Source organism: Pavona decussata, unplaced genomic scaffold (assembly GCF_977016875.1).
Source record: "Pavona decussata unplaced genomic scaffold, jaPavDecu1.1 SCAFFOLD_193, whole genome shotgun sequence".
NCBI classification, from domain to species: domain Eukaryota; kingdom Metazoa; phylum Cnidaria; class Anthozoa; order Scleractinia; family Agariciidae; genus Pavona; species Pavona decussata.
Window position 1 is genome coordinate 137,781 of NW_028145602.1, and position 18,657 is coordinate 156,437.

Sequence of the window (18,657 nt, forward strand, 5' to 3'; positions counted from 1 at the left end):
TATCTTGAAAACTCGAGGGCAACAAATATCTATTCAAGAAAGCATTAATAGTTTCCAAGGGAAACCAGTTTACATTCAAGAAAGCAAGTGATTTGAGGTCCCAGTATTTGAGACTTACTAGGAGAGGCACAGTAGTGTTATGGATAGCATATTAAATGTCAATTCAGAGAGTCTGGTTCAGGGCATACTGTAGCCTCTGCTGTATGTCTTCATAGCTGTAGGTATGTAAATAGATAGTGGCAGCACACTGCAAGGAGTAACCCTACAACAGACCAGCATCCCATCCAAGGAGGGAGAAAGAGAGACAGTCTCCTACATGTAACTGCTTGATGTTACAGAAACCAGGTTAAGTTCAAGGCATGCGAGCCACGTAAACTTCCTGCACAACTTTACCTGCCTATCTCACTGAGAAGGCAGAAGGCTACTGCATTGTCCTAAAACATTCATTTTGTGCTCTTATACCTGAAGCATAATGTGGGGAGGATCTACTTGAGCTACTGATGCCGTTGGTAGGAGCCTGAGTAGCTGTTGGACTTGAGTCGCAGCCATTTTCTAGCGAGCCATGGGGTGAGTATTGATCTGGGGCCGCAACACCACCTGGTCCTCTAGGAATAGCTGTAGGGCGGGGTGCACGAGGTCGTCTCTTGCCAAACCTGAGTAGAAAGGCACACCATAAGATTTATTTCATAGAAGCAGAACTTTATGTTAAATTTTGCAGTCTGCTGTAGAGGTAAAGTAAGGATACTCGCCTCTCAAGTTCCTCCTCAGAATGAGCAAAGGTGCAATGTGCTCCCCTGGGACACCCTCCTCGTGAATGATCCCTACACATGCTAGTTTTGAATTTGTTGTTGTTGTTGTGAGGCTGAAGAGAAGATAAAAAATTATTAGATGAGTCAGCTTTCAAAAGTTCCACAAAAAGGTTCCATAATGAGCATCTGGTTCTCAAAAACTCTTACAACAGTGGGGAAAAAATTGAAACAGAATTCACAGGCAATACAAACCTGGGGTGGGTCACTGGAGCCCCTCATTCCTTTGCCATACACCTAACATGTGAAAACAAACTCATTAAACCAGTGCCTTTATCTTAGATATTTGTAAACAGTTCATTCTGTATAAGTAAGTGATAATAAACCATCTCTATTTATTTATTTATTTATTTATTTGCAATACTTGTTTATTTTGCCAACGAAATGCATTCATGTATTGTTTACATAAACAAGAGTGTCAAAAAGAAGCTGTAACATTGACGTGGTGGCATTAATTAATACATATTGTAGGGTGGTAGTAAAACACATTTCTATCATGTTACTTTCACAATAAAACTACACCTACTTTTGAAAACTTCACGAGACCATGAACCACCGAATGGACCGCACTCATGGCCTGCTCTAATTCACTCCACTCTGGACACGCTGCCTCTGTGAAGGAGTAAACCACACAGACAATCAGTTGTTAGTAAACATCATAATTTTTCAAACTCTTTATTTGACCAGGACAAGTCGTAAACTGCACACAAGTTACCTGGTGAGGCATCGATCTGGGAAAGCAGTTCAAACTGGTCGCGCATCTGGCACAGGTCACCAGGATCCCCGGACCTCTGTAGTGCAATTATCAACTCCTGAATGCTCTGAGAAAATGACGCTGGAGACTGGAGCTGAAATGTAAAAAAAAATTATATTGAATAAACTGGGCTTCTGTGATACGAGACAATTGTGAGAAATCAAATTGAAACTAATTAAGTTTGGACATTTAAACCTGAAGGATGATGACAATGCTAAATGACAGTCTGAATTTGAGAACTACAAATACATGAAAATTTTACCCCAAAGAAAATGGGCTTTGATGTATTGCACCCAAAAGAAATTGTCGTATTAGATGGCTTGTAATTGTCGACAAACCTTGTCAATGATGGATTGCATGTGTGACTTGTGATCAAGGTCTCCATACAGCAGTGAGGACCACTGGTCTGGGAGAATGCGCAGTCCTGCCTCCGTTGCAATCTGTACAATCTGGGCATCATGCTCCTTCCGCAGTGCATCATACGTACGGAACTAATGAAAAAAATGCATTTAATAATTATCACTATTTTTGTAGCAATCCATTGCAATGTGTCTTAATGTTGACAATGTCGACCTTACAACACCAGAATATTGATGTTACCAGCAACTACACGTACAAGAAGTCCTCTGGTTCTCTTTTTACATGCACATGTTGTTATGACAAAATAGACATCAAAACAAGCATTGCATTTTGCCTATACTGTGGCTGTGAAGGGCTTTGTAAATGTCCTAATTCAAGATTTAGTTATTAATCATAATCATATAACAAAATTCTCAAATCTGATTAACTATCAGCAGGCATGATTTTAGCATTAATAGGACAGTGTAGACATCATGCCTAAGTAACTGAGACAGCACACGCCATTGCATGGACTGTAATACAACAGTTGCAATTGACTAGGCTCTTTTTTCCCACATATTTCATGAAATAAAACAGTTGTTTCTTCATTCTCTGCATCAGCATTTACCAAAAGTGAAAAAAAAAGTCATGATTGACTGTTTAATACATTACCTGCTCTTTAAGCTGCATCAAAGATGATTCATTGTTCTTTTTTTCCACCTGAAAAAGATTAAAATGAACTCATTGAATATGACTGACAAACTTTATACAAGTACAACAACATGTACAAAAGCATGTCTTCAGATGCACAATAAGTTAGTGAAGCCTCTTGTAAATGGCCACCCTTTACACTATGTTTAGCTGTGTATTTAAAGTAAGAGATCAAGACTACATATTGCTTGTGTGTAGCTGTGACCAATAAGTGTCCAAAACCTTAACCAGAATATGGAAAGTTCTGTAAGACTCTACTTGGCAGCTTTAAACTATAGATCACGTATACACGTACCAGGATTTCTGAAAAGAGTTTGAACCAATCATTACAAGTCCAATCAAGCTCTTACATGTAGTTTCCTTATTACACTGGGTTCATACTCATTTGGGCTTTTAAAAATCCATGACTTTCCATGACCTTTTCAAGTTTTCCATGACAAAGCATCAGTGTCAAAATGCCCAGTGTTTATTTGTACTGAATGAAAATCTTTTTTTAAATTAATTTTTTTTTTAACTGTTCATCTTCCAATCCTTTTCGATTCCCTAAAAGAATGCTTTCTTAGTGCATTTTTCTCCATAAACAGAATTTTCAATGACTTTTCATGACCTACAATTGAAATCCATGATTCTCCAGGCCTGGAGAACAAAATTACAAAATTCCAGGACTTTCCAGGTTACCCATACAAAACCGTATTTAACCCTTTAAGCCCAAATAGTGATCTGCATGTAATTTCTCCCAACAATATTACTACTTGATCAAGCATATGGGTCATGAGAATAAAGGGAATGATCAGCAAAGATGAACTGCCTTGATTTTTAAACAAACTTTCCCAACTAGTACCATAAAAATATAGAGAAAACAGTAATGAGAATTTTGTGCATGGTGATATTGGGAATTAAAGCTTCAGATTACCCACCTTAAAACAGGATGCCCTGTAAAGTAACTGTACGACATGACCGATACTTGTTTTTGAAGCCTGGTGAAACTGTGGCTCCAGCTTCTGAACCACAAACAGAACTAAAACTTTCCTAGACAAAGCTTCACCTCCCTCAAGAGCCAACAAAATCAGTTTTAAAGCGTCTTCCTGCATTGCTGGTCCTAAAAATTGACAACCACGATTACGCACAGCAGCCCACAAATTTGCTGACAGCTGTGTTTGGTTTTGATGTAATAGTATGAGCTCTGTGACAGTCCTTTCTCCAAGGCTCCTCGCAGCACGCATGGCCTTGGTTCGTCCATCGGCCTCTGCAAGCTGAGAGTTTACTAAAGTGACAAGCTTACGCTGCATAGGTCTTGTAAGCAGACTGTTTCCATTTCCATTGAGAGCGCCATTACAGCTGTTTCCATTGCTAGTTCCATTTACCAGTCCATTTGCACCGCCACCAGCAACAGGTTGCAAGAACAATGCAAGCTCTTCAATGGCGCGTTTTGAAGATCGATAGTCAGCTTCATTGTCCTGGACGCTTTGTATGGATGGGAGTGGATCGTCTGGAACTTCTACTCCAACTAACTGAAGCAAAGCGTAGTTGTAAGGGAGCTTTGATATGTCTGTTACAAAATCGGTCTGGTCAAAAGGACACCGTGTTCTATGCAGCTTTGACAAGCAAGAAACACACATTGTGTGGCCACATCCCAGACTGATTGGCTGCCTGCTGTGTCCATCAAAATCATTGGTACATATAGGACATTGGAGGAACTCCGTCCACTGTGGGGTTTGAATTGGCATAATTGATTTCACCTATTGTAGATTTCTGTCTTGTTGTTATTAACTGATGCTAAATACCATGGGTATCCTGTAAAGGAATAACAAAAATAATAAAACAAAACTTTCTTACACTGGGGAGCACGTATGAGCACGTGTCATATGAAGAAAGTTGTGCACACAAGTTATCACTCAGAAAGAAAACAGCAAGATTCATGAGCACTTACAATAAAAAAAGTGAATTTCTGTGGGAGAAAAATTCTACTGGAAGACTAAATAAAGCAAGAACTGACTACCTAAAGCGTAGGTTTAGTTACAGTGGTGCTCGTTTGTGGAACAATCTTCCCGAGGAAGTACGTACAGTAAATTCTTTAGTTGGTTTGCTGAACAGTACTCCCACACGGTAAATATGTAAACCAGTTATAGAGAATTTTTATTCATTATTGTAATAGTGATATTATTTAAAACCGTGTTTAAATAAAGTTATCATTCATTCAATATTTAAAGTATGTTTCTCTGCTACAGTGTATCTGCCAAAGTAATACTGCTGTAGCATCAAGTAAAATATTAATTTCTACCAAGTAAGGACAAAACACAGATTAAAAAACAGTGTTTGAAAAACAACTCCTACAAATGAAAATTAATGCAGGAACAGACATGTTAGCAAGCCACAAATAATAATTATTATGATCTTTCCAGCTGGACTGTATAAAAAAACCCTCAGTGTTTGGATGGAAAGAAACTTAATGACAAAGCAGTTTTAGTTTTCATGATCAAAGCTCTTGTAAAATTACATTTGTGTCAGTAAACAACTAAGACTAAAAAAGGAATCATGACTCTGCAAAACAAATCACTATTACAAGAGCACACTCCAAGGTCATAGAGTTACACGTCAAAAGTGAAAGTGTTTTCCAAGAAGCTGCACAAACATGTTTCTGGGAAAAATAGCCGCCAGATTATTCTGTGTTTCACATGACGTCACATGAGCAACATGCAGCTACAAGAAAACTGTGGACAAGATTCAACTAGCAAATTACGTACTCTACATGTATTGTCATAAGAAGACCACTTTGAAATTAAATATCAGAAATTTTCAGCACACCTAACAAATTCAACATTAAACGTGTGAAAGGATCATTTCTAACCTTGAAAATTTCAAGCTCAACATTACATGGTTTTATGATAAAATATGCATGAAACCCAGTTACATATTCTACACTTAAGAGATCTGATGATTTCAATACAATCCCAGTTCCTCTACATGTATCTTAAAGCTAAAATTCTGAACACTGAGGTTTTAATGAATTTGACCTAGTCACCTCATTTCTAGAGATAGTATTAACAGCTTATTGTCAGAATCTAACAAGATATCATTGTGCCAAAACTGAACAAAAGAGGTTTCTTTCAATTCTTTGCAAAATCTTACTGTAGCCTCTGACTTTCACTACAAGACAACTTCAATATTCTGGCAATTTAAATATCACATACCAAACTTAGGCTGCTTCTCTGTAAAATCAAAGAGCCCCAGTACAAAAGACTTCAAACAATCAACAACTTCCTGTTTACATGATATGTCGTCAACCTTGCAGAAAAGAATTTGCCTCGTGATCCACCTTCCTACTTGGCAAAAAGCTCACTGCCTTGCATGAGAACAACTCATAAATAAACTGAAAGCATCTTTAGATCAAAAACTAAAACTAAATGAGAAAAGAGCTATTTATGTCACAGTGGTTGTTTCTGAGAAAACTGAATGAGAAGTACACTACCACTGTGAAAAAAGGAATAAAACTGCGATTCTTAAAAATTTCCCTCTTACCAGTGATTGGTTCAACCCATTGCAGTCGGAAAGTGCGATAACGGTCAAAACCACATTTTCAAATAAAAAAGTCATGCAATATTTTTTCCTTCTTGATGATTCAAGCATGCTGAAATTGAGCTAATTGTTGTTGTTAAAATTCTCCATTTCTTGCGCGATCAGTGTAAAGTTAAAAAACAAGATATTTGCTTTAAACTTGCCTACTTCTTACTTTTCACAGATTTTTGACCCTTCTGTTGAAAAGCAATTCAACTGCAATATATTTGAACATTCAAAGCCAACTTTGGCTTGCATGCCACAACAGTCTAATTTTATCGCTTGTGTTGGCAATAGATTTTTCTCCTACAATACCACATTAAGCCATTAGAGTATTGAAGAGATGAAAACAGGATAAATACTTTAGAAAATATTAATACCACAACTTCTTGGCGACAGTTACGTAAACCATAATATTAAATGTTTATAACAAGATTACGGCATTCAATAAGACGGATGCCTTCCAAAGTTGAATCCATCACTTTACTCTACATCGAAAAAGCCGAATACATTCAAGATTAGAGCAAAACTTTTAAATAAACCTGATCTTTGTTCAATCGCTTCTCGAACAAGCTATTTCGTGACCCCAGCTGGAATTTGCATTAATAAGAACGACCATAGAATCGAGACTTCCTGTAGCATACTTAAATATTGAACTTTCTCAGAAGCTTGACGGAAAAAAATAACACCAAAATCAAAAATTGGTTCACTATTAAACAGTCCAAAACAATTTCCGACAGTTCAAGTCACCAAGACGCAAAACAAACACTAGCGAAAGGGTTGGAGGCATTGAAATTCTTTTGAGTGTTCTGAATGGGTCGTGCGAATTTCACGAATGCAAAACAAAGCTCAATATGATCAATCATTCGTACTGTGAATTACAGATTATCCTGAAATTATAAATCAAACACATGGATAAAGTGTTCACTTTTAAAACATTTCAACGTAGAAAGCAACCCTCTTCCTTTTGGAAACATCAGCATAACGTAAGCAGCATAGTTTCTATTCAAATTCGTGAACAGTTGACAGGCCCCAACAAAGAAACCACAACACTACGCACGAGAAAGCAACATGATTTGCGAGTTTCATCACAACCAGATTTGACGATTTCTTTCTAAATTTCGTATTAAAAGATCGATTTTACAGTCTTAGGATTCGCTAAAGTATACAGAAACGACAAAAAACTCTACGAGATCGAGCGACCCTCGAAGCACGTACAACATAGTGCAAAATTACATGTTTCTGCACGTTCCCAAGACTGCAAGATTGATCATGAAACAGCCCTTCGCGCTCCGTTTAACTCACCTTAAACATATACAAAATCTCTATCCAACACTGGAGAATACTTGTCTGCACAAATAAATGCCTTTAGAAAATTAATTAGGCTTTTCAAGAAAGCAGGAAAGTTACGATGAATCGCAGCAAAACGGTGCTTGTGCGTCCGATTATCCTTCAGAGCTAAGGAAGTCCAGTTTCGTTTCCACAAGGAAAGAGGAATTTAAGCGTTAGACACACAAAAGATGTCGTTATCGAGTCCTTAAACACTTCCAAAGGAAGTATGATGAAATTTTCAACTCTTGTGAATGAGCTGAGCTCCTCGCATTTGAAAATCCTTGTTCGAGTCGACGTATTTAGCGGCTGAACTCGCGAGCCTCGTCAGTTTCATAGTTATACGCCATTGACCGGATAAAGCAACTGACGGTATCTCCCCCCGGGGATAACGTCACCCTTAATGTGCGCTTGCGCTCTTTAGTCGCCGGAAGCAAAATTCCTCGATCTCCGATTTCATTGGCTTGTCTTGCTAACAAAAGAAACAACACTTTGCCTCTCAGGGGAGGGGATGAGACAAACAAACTCATTGTTTCTAGAAAGATCAGCTGAAACGTATTGGTGCTAAATTAATTTAGACATTACATTTATTAGGCGTTTCCTTGGACTTTGAATTCCCCGCAAAATAAGGTGCCTGTAAATATTTCTTTCCTTTTTAATGCTTGTTTTTGAATTAGGAGTTTTCTCAAATTGAACTTTGATACAAATGTACCTTTGTATTTCGATCTAAAAAAAACATAAAATATAATAAAATGCTGCGTGGACGGATTAATTGTTTGGAGACAAGCCCAGACAGGTCCTTTGTTTAATCATCCAAGGATGACACATCAGGCAACGTGGGCAAACTGTCTGTTGCTATGTCAATATTTTCCTGTATTTTTTAAATTTTTTAAAAACTATGAAAAAGCTGTAACTGGCAGATTTACATTGCCAATGATCTAAAAAGTCGTGAAACTTTGAAACGGTTGTTTTAAACTACACACAATTAATATTCGCACAAGAACCGAACTCGGATAGAAATTTCGACAATAAAATAACCCAGAAACAAGGGTAAATTATTTCGTGAACAAGTTCTGTAAAAGCAAAATAAATACAGATTTGAGTGAAATTAAAGAAAATAAATTATTTTATGGCTCGAATCAAGCAGAGAAAAGTTGGGAAAAGGCCGTCGCTCACATGATACTCGCGGCCCTACTTGGATCACGGCGTTTATGTCAACAGGATACCCACATTTTTTAAAACGAGACTTACTTCTCGTTCGTGGTGTTATGATTATAACATTTTAGCCGTTTCAGCTAACTCATAAGGTCGACAATAATGGAGCCTGTACTAAGAACTGCAAAAAGTTCACAGCGAGGAGGTGAAATGTTCGAACATTGCGAACAAACAAAACCGGAAATGAATAAAGAGATAGCGGAAGTACAACACAACGTTTTCAAACATATTATTTTATACCTTCAAACTGGCAAAAAATCATAAAATCTTAAAATATATATATATATTTTAACGTGATTCCGGACTCGAAGAAAGTTGAGTGCATTCTATTGGCTAAATATAGTGATTAGGAAATTCCGAACGGGAAATTAAAATAGTGGAAAACTGACTGCCCACGCCATGGACACACCAAGCACAATAAATTAAAACAACTTCCGGTGAGAAGATGAAATTAAACGGAGCGCGGAAATGCTCCTTTAACTTCTAAATTTGGATGATCTGGGTTTATTCCCCACCCAGAGTTGTAACGTTTTTCCTAGTCCTGCAGGTCCGTTAACAGGTATTAAACCAAGGCGTTAAAATCGAGGTTTTTGTTTCGTTCTTAGACCACCTTCGGATTGATGTCGAAACACGATCCGTGTTGAAAACCCAACAAACTTCACGAAACGAATATTTTCCAAAAACGTTTTTTACTGCATTGGTTTTTTGGAGCAAACGATGTTGTTTTCAAAACTGCAATGTGGACATGTGTTTGGGGAATATATTTAGAACGTACATGCAACAGGTGGCCGTGCAGAAATCATAAAAATACATACGGCATGAAAAATAGGCCTTATATTTTTAAAGTAACATTGACAAAAAAATAAATAGAACTTGGAACTTAATGGACAGCTTCTCGTGGCTACCAAGTGTTTGTGTGGCACAGGAAAAAACAGGAAAATTTACGCAACGTATTTGCTGGAAACTGAAAAACAAAAATTAAGAATCCAAAAACAAAGAAGAAACCCTTCATGTTGTCGAATTGTGTTCGAGAAATACCAAGCTCTTCAACTGAGAATTGAAACAAATTCTGGTTTAACATGCGGTTCAGGATTCAGTCGTTCGATTCAGTCCACCGGCTCCACATGCTCAACATTAAATTTGCCTTTTCTGCATTTTAAACAAGAATTAACGTCGTAAATGAGCCCTACGACTGTTACTGACCTTCCTATTTGCTCGCAAATCCATCAGCCGGCTGTGCACCAGTGAAACACTCTCGCATTGACCCTGTTGTTGGCTGCACCGTAAATGATGGAGGCTTCCTCGATGCCAGCTGAAACTTTTACTTCGCACACCCTGGTCGCTTCCGATAAAAACAAAAAACAGTTATAAAAAAGAATTACGCCATAGAACTTGGGGCGAACTGTTGACTGGTTCAATTGTCCCCAAATGCTCCAGATTAGGGAGTGGCCATTTGTTTACGGCCAATGCTCGTGTCACAACAAAATATAGACGGCATGTGAGAAGTAGACGGTGACTTGGTTACTTAATTAACCTGTTAACGTGTTCATCAGGAATATTATGGAGAAAATTCAAAATTACAAAACAATAGCTCGTCAGCTGTCGGGACTGTTATGAATTTTGTTCCATTGGACTTTTCAAGTGAGCAAGTAAAGTTCGCACGTTCCCAGTACCCTTGTGACACGTGCCGTAAATAAAGGATTATTGTCATTAGCACTTGGAGAGTTTGCAGACCGGTTTGGTCGAGTGACGGGGGAGTATTTACTATAATGCTGTGGGTATGTCTTGAACGTATTTTCGCACACAAATTTCCTAACTGCAAGTTATTTTTACGATTAATATTCATCCTGTATAGCTACATAGTGTTTTGTCTCTTCCGATCTCTGGTTTATAATATAATATAACACAATATATTTAATTTGTTATATATATCGTGTATTTTTATTTATCCTTTTGTTTTCGTAAGTTCTTTGCCCGAGAATATATAGTGAAATTGAATGCACTTGAAAATTGGTACCCTGCGAGTAGCATAAGAAAATCCAAGAGAAGTCTGCTCGCATGCAGGGTAAACTGGAAGATTGTCAAAACGTAAAACCACAAGACGGAGTTGAGAATTACTGATCCACACTGATAATAAAAGACAATTAAATTCACCTTTAGACTCACAATCACCGTATTTCCAAATATTGTGCGTCAATGGACGGTAACAAATCTTGAATCTTCACAAATTGAGAAAAATTGTGTACTGTTTTGAGCGGCCGGTCTATAATCTGATATGAGAACAAACGTTTTTGTATAAGATGGGATCAGGACAAGTACCAGAGAATTTAGGTAAGTAGCCTCCCCCCCCCCCCCCCCAACCCCCCTTCCTTCCTGAGAAGGTGTCAGCAAATCTGACATAAGATACATAAATTCTTCAAGGTCAGTGCCAAATACACCAAAAATACGGAATCGCACATTAAAAAAACAAAACAAAACAAAAACAGTGCTACTACATTCGTGGACTGCAATTTCAACACATTTGCTGAAACATATAGAGCAAAGCCAATTGAAGGAAGTCCATGTTTATTTTTTAATTTTGTTTTTTTCCCTTCTGCTACCGACGCGCAGACTAATCCACATAAATACCCCTAGTATTGTTTTTCTATTTTATCAAAACAAGAAAACAAAATGCATGAAAATATATATGTTTGACAGCAGTTTAATTAATTGGCGTGTCGTAAATAACTGGCAATAGTCAAATACTGTCATTTTTCAGTTGAATTATAACCTGCTTGTTGGAAGTGAACCTTCCTTGTACAGTTGATCAGGCCAGCCAAATTTGTTTTTTTAGGTTACCAGCCTTAATTATCACGACGCCTTTATATCTTGCTCAGATGTAAAATATCAACCGCAAATTAACTTGATTTTTGGTTAAAGTCCCGGAGACCCGTATATCACTAAAACGTAAACAATCTCAGTCACCGTTACTTTTAAAAACTTGCGTTCATGGTGGCGGTAGGTTTAGGGAAACTAACCCATATTTGTGAATCGGGCATAACAAATTGCATGGTCCGCGCGCATGACTGAGAAGGATATTTCAGAACTGCAGGTGTATCAAAGACTAACGTAAATTAGACCATATTAAATGAGTGAACCGAGTGAATCCGAATGACCAACAACAGCGAGATTTTCTCAGTTTCCTCTTGGTTAGTGAATCATCTGTAATACTCCCCTTTAACATTGTGTATCGATTTGCGTATTAGCGGAGGAGACATGCACTTAAAGGCTGGTTTAAACGTATGACGCAAGCATAAGCATAAGACAGGTGACATGCGAAGGCGCGAGAGCATAAAATTTTCGCGCCAAATTTTGACCACGAGTTTAAAATGGCGGACGGACATATTGTTTTTTCTGAGAAATTGTTGTTGCCTGGATTGATTCAGATTCCATCAAGTGTGAAAACCGAAACACCTCAGTGCCCAACAGAAACCAGTGGAGTAAAAGTGGAAGCGACTCCATTCCAGCCCAACGATATTTTTTAAGTCGATCTTTTAAAATCTATAAAGAAAACATCACACTGACAAGACAGGCTTTGGAAAGCTTGGAAATTTCTTAGCAAGACGACTCAGCTGTGTCTACTGCCATCGTTAAAAACAAAACATACCTTGTTCTTTCTTTTTCTTTCTCTTTTGTTTTGTTTTTTCTTTTCTCACGGGATTCTTTGCTTCCTCGGCTTGTGCTCTTTTTTTTTTTTTTGCGTTATCCCGCCTCACACGTGCGATGCTATGACGCAAAGCATAAGCACAATCACAAGAACAAAAATAGTTTCATTTTCTTGTGCTTGTGTGTATGCTTGCACGTTTTATTGTCACACCTGTAAATACAGGTATAATAAACACAAAAGGCCTATGCTTGTATTACATTTAATAGTAGAGGTTTTAATACACGAAGGTTCTTGTCCTTGTGCTAAAGCTTGCATAGTACGTATAAACCAGCTTTCAGATAAGAGTGATATTTTCCTTCCTGCAGTCTCCTCGATCCCGAGGAGCAGGCCGAGACCTGAAAAGGACCTGTCGGCCGTTTGGAAACAGCCCCGGTAATTTACCGTTTGGGAGCACAATGCTCCTAATAGGGCCAGGGAATAACTTTTTTTATGGATTTTTCCTTTCTTCTCATTTCATGTAACACATTGGAAAGTTTGTGCGAAAACTCGGCATGAGTCTTTAAACAATGATTTAAAACTGTACAGTCAACTGGATGGTAAGTTATTGGGGCTTTCAAGAAACAGGCCTCTGAATGTGCAGTGTCGCCAAGAGAAAGAGACAGAGAGAGAGAGAGAGAAAAAAGACAGACACTTCTCGAATAATCTCACCGCGATCAGCGATTTATTTGCGGATCCTTAAGCCAGAAACAAATTTTGCGTTGTTGGTCATTAATGACAAATCACAAATCGAACAAGAAGCGACTTTTTAAAACAATTAACTATTAAGATCAGTCGACAATAAACAACCGGGGACGTTAGACATTAGCTGAAACTTAGTCAAGTCACTTATCAACGAAGACTGATATTCTGCTCAATCTTGACCAACCAGTAATTACCTTATTCACCGTTATAATTTGAACATTTCATTGTTTTTCTGCCGTGGATTAGAACTTTTAAAAGAAGTCACGTACAGTGGGAATGAGTCAGTCAAATAAGCAGGCCAATTATAGCGTCTGTCGTAAATTAATGAAAAAGTATATATATATGAAAAGGCAATGTTATTCATGTCGGAGACCGGCTTAGACTTGCCATGGAGAGTATCCAGATCGTTTCTATCGGGTCTTTTTATTCATGATAGCAAAGTCTAGCTAACCAAATGTTGAGACTGATACGTCTCTGATTTGGATATAAAAAATTGCTAAGCTTAAGTCTGAAGCGGTGAGATCAAAAGTACATCTTCATCATGGTTGGTTGGTTCTACTTGGCTCGGGATGTTTTTAAAAGGTGTTCAAATAGAGAACCATTTATACTGCTGATGATGACAGTTTCGCCAGAAAAAAATAACTATTTATTACGGGAATGTCCTTGACCTTCAACTCACGAGACTGATGCATGCTAATGTGTTGAAACGCGAGCCTCAAAAACTGTGCTTTTTCTATTTTATAACTCTATCTTTTGCCATCCATCCCTTTACCTTACAGATTTTAGTGACTTGGGCAATGTATTAAAATAACATAAGATAGAAACATTTTCCCGTTCTTGTACTATTCGCTACCGAATCCGACAGACCGAAGCTGAAATTATAGTGACAACTATCAAAGAATAACTGTTAGTTATTGCAATTGTTTTACTTACCTATTAAATTAGTGAAAACGTGCCAGCCGTGTATCTTCAACAGAGTAAAAATTTTGAACGTCATTTGAGCCTGACTGAGCGAGTAATGGTCAGATGATTGAACACATGATCTATTTATGATCAGGTCCGGGGGATAATGAAATTTAAGTTCTCAGTCAAAATTAGAAGATTACATCCGCATGCAGTGTTTCAAAAATCTCGGTAGAATGTTGAAGATTATGGTTAAAATTTTGATAATCATTTATCTCAAATAGAAGATTTCATAGTGCATCCATCTAGCTTACAGATTCTTTCTTCCCTATAGATGGTGAAAAATTAAAAAGGAAGATTTTGTCGTTTATTCTTGTCTTTCTGCGTTGGAAAAATATGTTATCAAAGCGAAATGATTAAAGTTTGCTTACCAACGTCAATGCCTGAATGTATTATCAGTTATTACTATACGTTTCGGACCATTGAAGGTTGGTATTTTAACCTTGAGTGCTTGCAACTTGCCACTGATAATTTCATCATTGATGAGAACCTGGGAGCGAATTCACTGATAGCATGCTATCGATTACAAGAATCATCCTGAGGTAAAAGATGACAAAATGTGGTTCGAAACAAGAAAGCCATTGAACAATCGAGAGAATGAAGCGTGATGACATCAACAAACAAAACGGTGGAGAACCATGTGCTAAACAATGCCAACCAGCCGAAAGACTCGAACAACTGACAACCATTATTCTGTTGCATTTCAATCTTTATCAGAAAGCGCTCATTCATCTAATCTAATGGAAGGTGTAGCTATTGAAAGAAAATTTGAAAATGAAGCACTCCAGTTAACAGACGAAGATCGATTATGCAAACACGAAACTCACTATGTTAGCCTTACGTGGGCCTTGCGAAGGCTCGGTGTTTCTCTTCCGACCCCATATCGCGCATTTCGAATTCTTCCCCACGAAGTGGGACGCAGACGCATTAACGGTTTGAAACCGCGCCAACTTTGACGGAAGAATGAGATCACGTGGCAAGCCTTGACCCACGTTTAAGCCCAACTTCCGGATCGAAACCACCCGGAAGTGAACCGTCCGAGGGAAGTTCATAGTTTTACCCTTTTAAAGCTGGCACGCCTGGAACAGAAGCTGAAATGTAATAGTTCTTGTTTTATACCGGTTTGTTGTCCTCGTTGCTAAGAAATGTTTACACTTCCCCTTGGCAAATAACCCAGTTCTTTTCCGATATAATATTAAGGACGGCTTCTCTCTCTCACACACCCATTAGAAAGTTCACATATTTCAAGAATGGAAAGTCGTTGACGGTTCGTTTTCTTATAGAGGAACAAGACTTTGAAAAACTCGAGCCCTCTGAATCTCCATCCATCTCTGATCCGTAAAGCTTCTCTATCAACGACTGTCAGACCATCCTTTCAGGCGCTGATTCGACGTCATCTCTTTTTTAATCCCAGGCTCTTTATATATTTTTTTTTTGTGGATTTGTCAGTATAATTACGCCTTAAAGATCCCCTCTGTATTAGTTGTATTTACATACGAGTATCATACAAATAAGTTGCAAATTTTCCATATAAATATAAAAGTGATTCAATTCAATTTTATATCATCTCTCTCCCTCTCTTTCCCTCTCTCTCTTTCTCTATCAGTCTGTCTCTGTGTTTGCGTCTCTCCCTCGTTTGAACCTTGAACTGTTTGTTTAAAAACTGAGAATATATATATAAATAGTGGATTGCCATAAGCCGAAGCGCTTCTGCAAGCGACTCCTACATGAATATTGTCAAATTTGCATCACAAAGCAAACCCTAGGATAGTTTTTAAATTAATTCTGCTTTCAACCGCAAAGTGACCCACACGACCAAAGCTACCCAGTATGGAGTGGGAGGATTTATCAGTAGCGTCGCACGCGCATACACGCTCTTTATTTCCACGGCTATAGCCCAGTGAATTTAGGAAAGGAGTTCTCGGCGGTTTACACAAACTACAGCTAAGTGTAGTTCTACAGGGTATGTGTGCTGTAAACAATTCTCTTCTAATTTAAAGAAAGGTAAGGATTTGAATCATTCGTGAAAAAAAAAACAGTCCGAGGGATCGCGACCATAGGGAATACTAGAAAAAGTGGGCTACAAATTTTCACTCTTGTAGGAATGTCGTAAAGTTCTGAGTTTATGCTCTGGGTTGATATTCGTCCAAGGGACTGTTACCTACTGTTTTCGTTGCGTCTGAGATTTGGGAACGAGGGCTTATATTAGACATTTTATGAGAGCGGTTAAGAAAATTGACCTGGAAGAATGATTTGATCGATGAGGGACCGACTGCAAAGGAGAAAACGACATGCTGGCAAACCATTTGGGAAAGTTAGCCGCGAGTAAAGCAGATCATGTGAACCGTAAGTTTAGGCGGGTGTTTATCAGTCTTCTGACATTTTTCATGTAAACAGTTCAGAACTGAATAAGGCAAATAATGTCTGTTTCCTTATTTTTGTGCATGACTTATTTGAGAAGCGGGGACATTGTCTTGTCAAGGATGCCACTGAGAATTGAGGAAACTGAACTTTTATCACGGAGAGCATAAGTTTTTTTGAGGAGAGCATAAATGTGTCAAAAAAAATGCTCTCGCTCGGTGTGTGTTTTTTTCCACAGGTTTCTCCACTGGACACACGCGTAACGTAGATAGGCAGTGATGCGTTTAAGGGCACTTGTACAACACAGGTCTATTATAGTTTCAGCAATGGTGTGGCGTGCGAGGCACCGACTATCAAGTATGTGCTGAAACTGGTAGTACAGGTAGTACAGCTTAGTAGCTAAACGATCCGATGATACGTACACTTGTCGGTACAAAATTGTAATTCACTTAATGACGCTAATTGTGGTGGACTTCACTGTAATAACCTGAGAATGACACATTCATGGTATCGCCCGCGGCATACTGACTGTTCAGTCATTCAGGATTAAATCTATATCTGACGCCAAACAAGGAACTTTTAAAAAGTCCTTCTGAATCAGTTAAAACCCTGTACAAGGCATTTACTGCAATTCCATCTTCGGATCTATATCCTCGGTACACTGTAGTACTGAGGATAAATATTTTAGAAATATCTGTAGATACATTTGTGATTTCTTCATGCAGTTACAAACTGGTTTGTCAACTAACAACAAGTTTGGAAAAGTCGACATGCTTAATTAAAACAGTGCAAAATCAGTCATGGAGGGATTAAACAGCAAAGCAATTTAACGGGAAGGGATAAGTTCGTCAAAACGATTTTCACATGGTGTTGCGTGGGACACTTTACACTCTTTTTAGTGTTAATCGCAATCAGCCTTCTCTTGGGTGTCGATGCCGCTTTGAAGCGGCGTCCTGAACAGGACAAGGAATGTATTGGTTTACTGAGTAAATAATTAAGCAGATCAGTTTATGGAAGGCCAGTTATTTGAGCGATAACAGCTTTGGTGTTTTTGGTGATAAGAGTTAACAGACGCATTATAACCTTTTCAACTGCAACTGGCGCGCACGAATTTTCGGGGACCATTTAGCTTGTTTACCCTTCGAATTTGTTTTGCAATCTCAAATGTTAGCTAATTTTGCTCATGCGACAAAATTTTCGCGGAATGGCTAAACATTACCGTTTGTTCGTTTTACGGATGAAAATGAAATACATCAAGACCTCACACGAGAGACTCTGAGTCAGGGAAAAGAAGTTATCTGTTTTGAGAATGTTTCGTTCTTGGTTGGAAAACTAAAATTTAAAAGGTGTTGAAATGGTTCTATGCATCAGTGTATTACTAATTCAAGTTGTTCAAGTTTGGGGCAAAAATAGAAACATGTCGAGATCTACCCCCTGAGTATTTTAAAAGTCTGAACGCAAGAAAGCTGTAAATGTAAGTTATGTAAAGTCATCTTAAAAGCTATACTGCTTTGAAAATTTGAAAGAATTATGCAAATAGAGGGCTAATTGGTTCATAAAAGGGTGAAACTAAGCTTCATGCTGTATATATGTGTACACATGCAAGACATGAGTATTTCTGTCCGCATTCCTGATACTTAACAAGCTGTACAAGAAAACGGTGCAGCTTCTCGGAAACCATCCGGAAATATGGGAGCATTTTTCTTTTTTAAATAACAATTAAAAATTATGGTTTTGGTACATACTCTTCAGAATTTTAGGAAAGACGTTTCCCATGTTCTAAGTCTTGTGATTCTCCCTTTGAATAACATCAGGGTATTAAAATGGCAAAACTGTGGTTTTCAAGTCTCTCATTTCCCATAATATTGCCATACCCCATCCATTCTCTCCTCAGAATTCGCTGGTTTACTTGGAACATCTTTTACTTCGTGATTCTCTATAACCTCATTATCTGCCTGCTAAACCGAACGCGTAGGCTCTGTAAAGTAGATCACACTCGACAATGCTTTGTTGACACCTTTTATTGAAGTGGAAAGAAAACACTAAAATTTATGGCCTAGAGAATTGCATGTAACTTTGGACAAAAAAAATGCCCACCAACAAAGCCATCGAAATTCGCTTTCGAAACCTTAAGAACGAGTTGCTAGCGGTTAGCTGCAAGAATTTATCGAAAGCAAACGAGCTGATCTGAGCAAGTCAACTACCGTGCAGTTGATTTGGAAAGAACTGACTAGACA

At 38.1% G+C, this 18,657-nt stretch overlaps 1 protein-coding gene across 3 annotated transcripts in view; it reads right to left on the reverse strand.

Annotated features, from left to right (window-relative positions):
* Positions 1-14,112, reverse strand: part of LOC146461845 (uncharacterized) — a 23,821-nt gene extending 9,709 nt beyond the window's left edge. For 2 of the 3 annotated variants that reach the window (XM_085086362.1, XM_085086359.1), the window contains exons 1-9: positions 7,471-7,861; positions 3,528-4,404; positions 2,572-2,619; positions 1,899-2,051; positions 1,522-1,654; positions 1,333-1,418; positions 1,002-1,043; positions 750-862; positions 463-653 (exon numbers count right to left, since the gene is read on the reverse strand). In XM_085086362.1, the coding sequence (XP_084942488.1) occupies positions 463-653; positions 750-862; positions 1,002-1,043; positions 1,333-1,418; positions 1,522-1,654; positions 1,899-2,051; positions 2,572-2,619; positions 3,528-4,337 (1,576 nt within the window). In that variant the 5' untranslated portion in view covers positions 4,338-4,404; positions 7,471-7,861. Of the gene's footprint in view, positions 1-462; positions 654-749; positions 863-1,001; positions 1,044-1,332; positions 1,419-1,521; positions 1,655-1,898; positions 2,052-2,571; positions 2,620-3,527; positions 4,405-7,470; positions 7,862-9,912; positions 10,052-14,029 lie in introns of those variants that run through there. The other variant, XM_085086360.1, reaches the window with a different exon arrangement.
* Between the last annotated feature and the right edge of the window lie 4,545 nt (positions 14,113-18,657).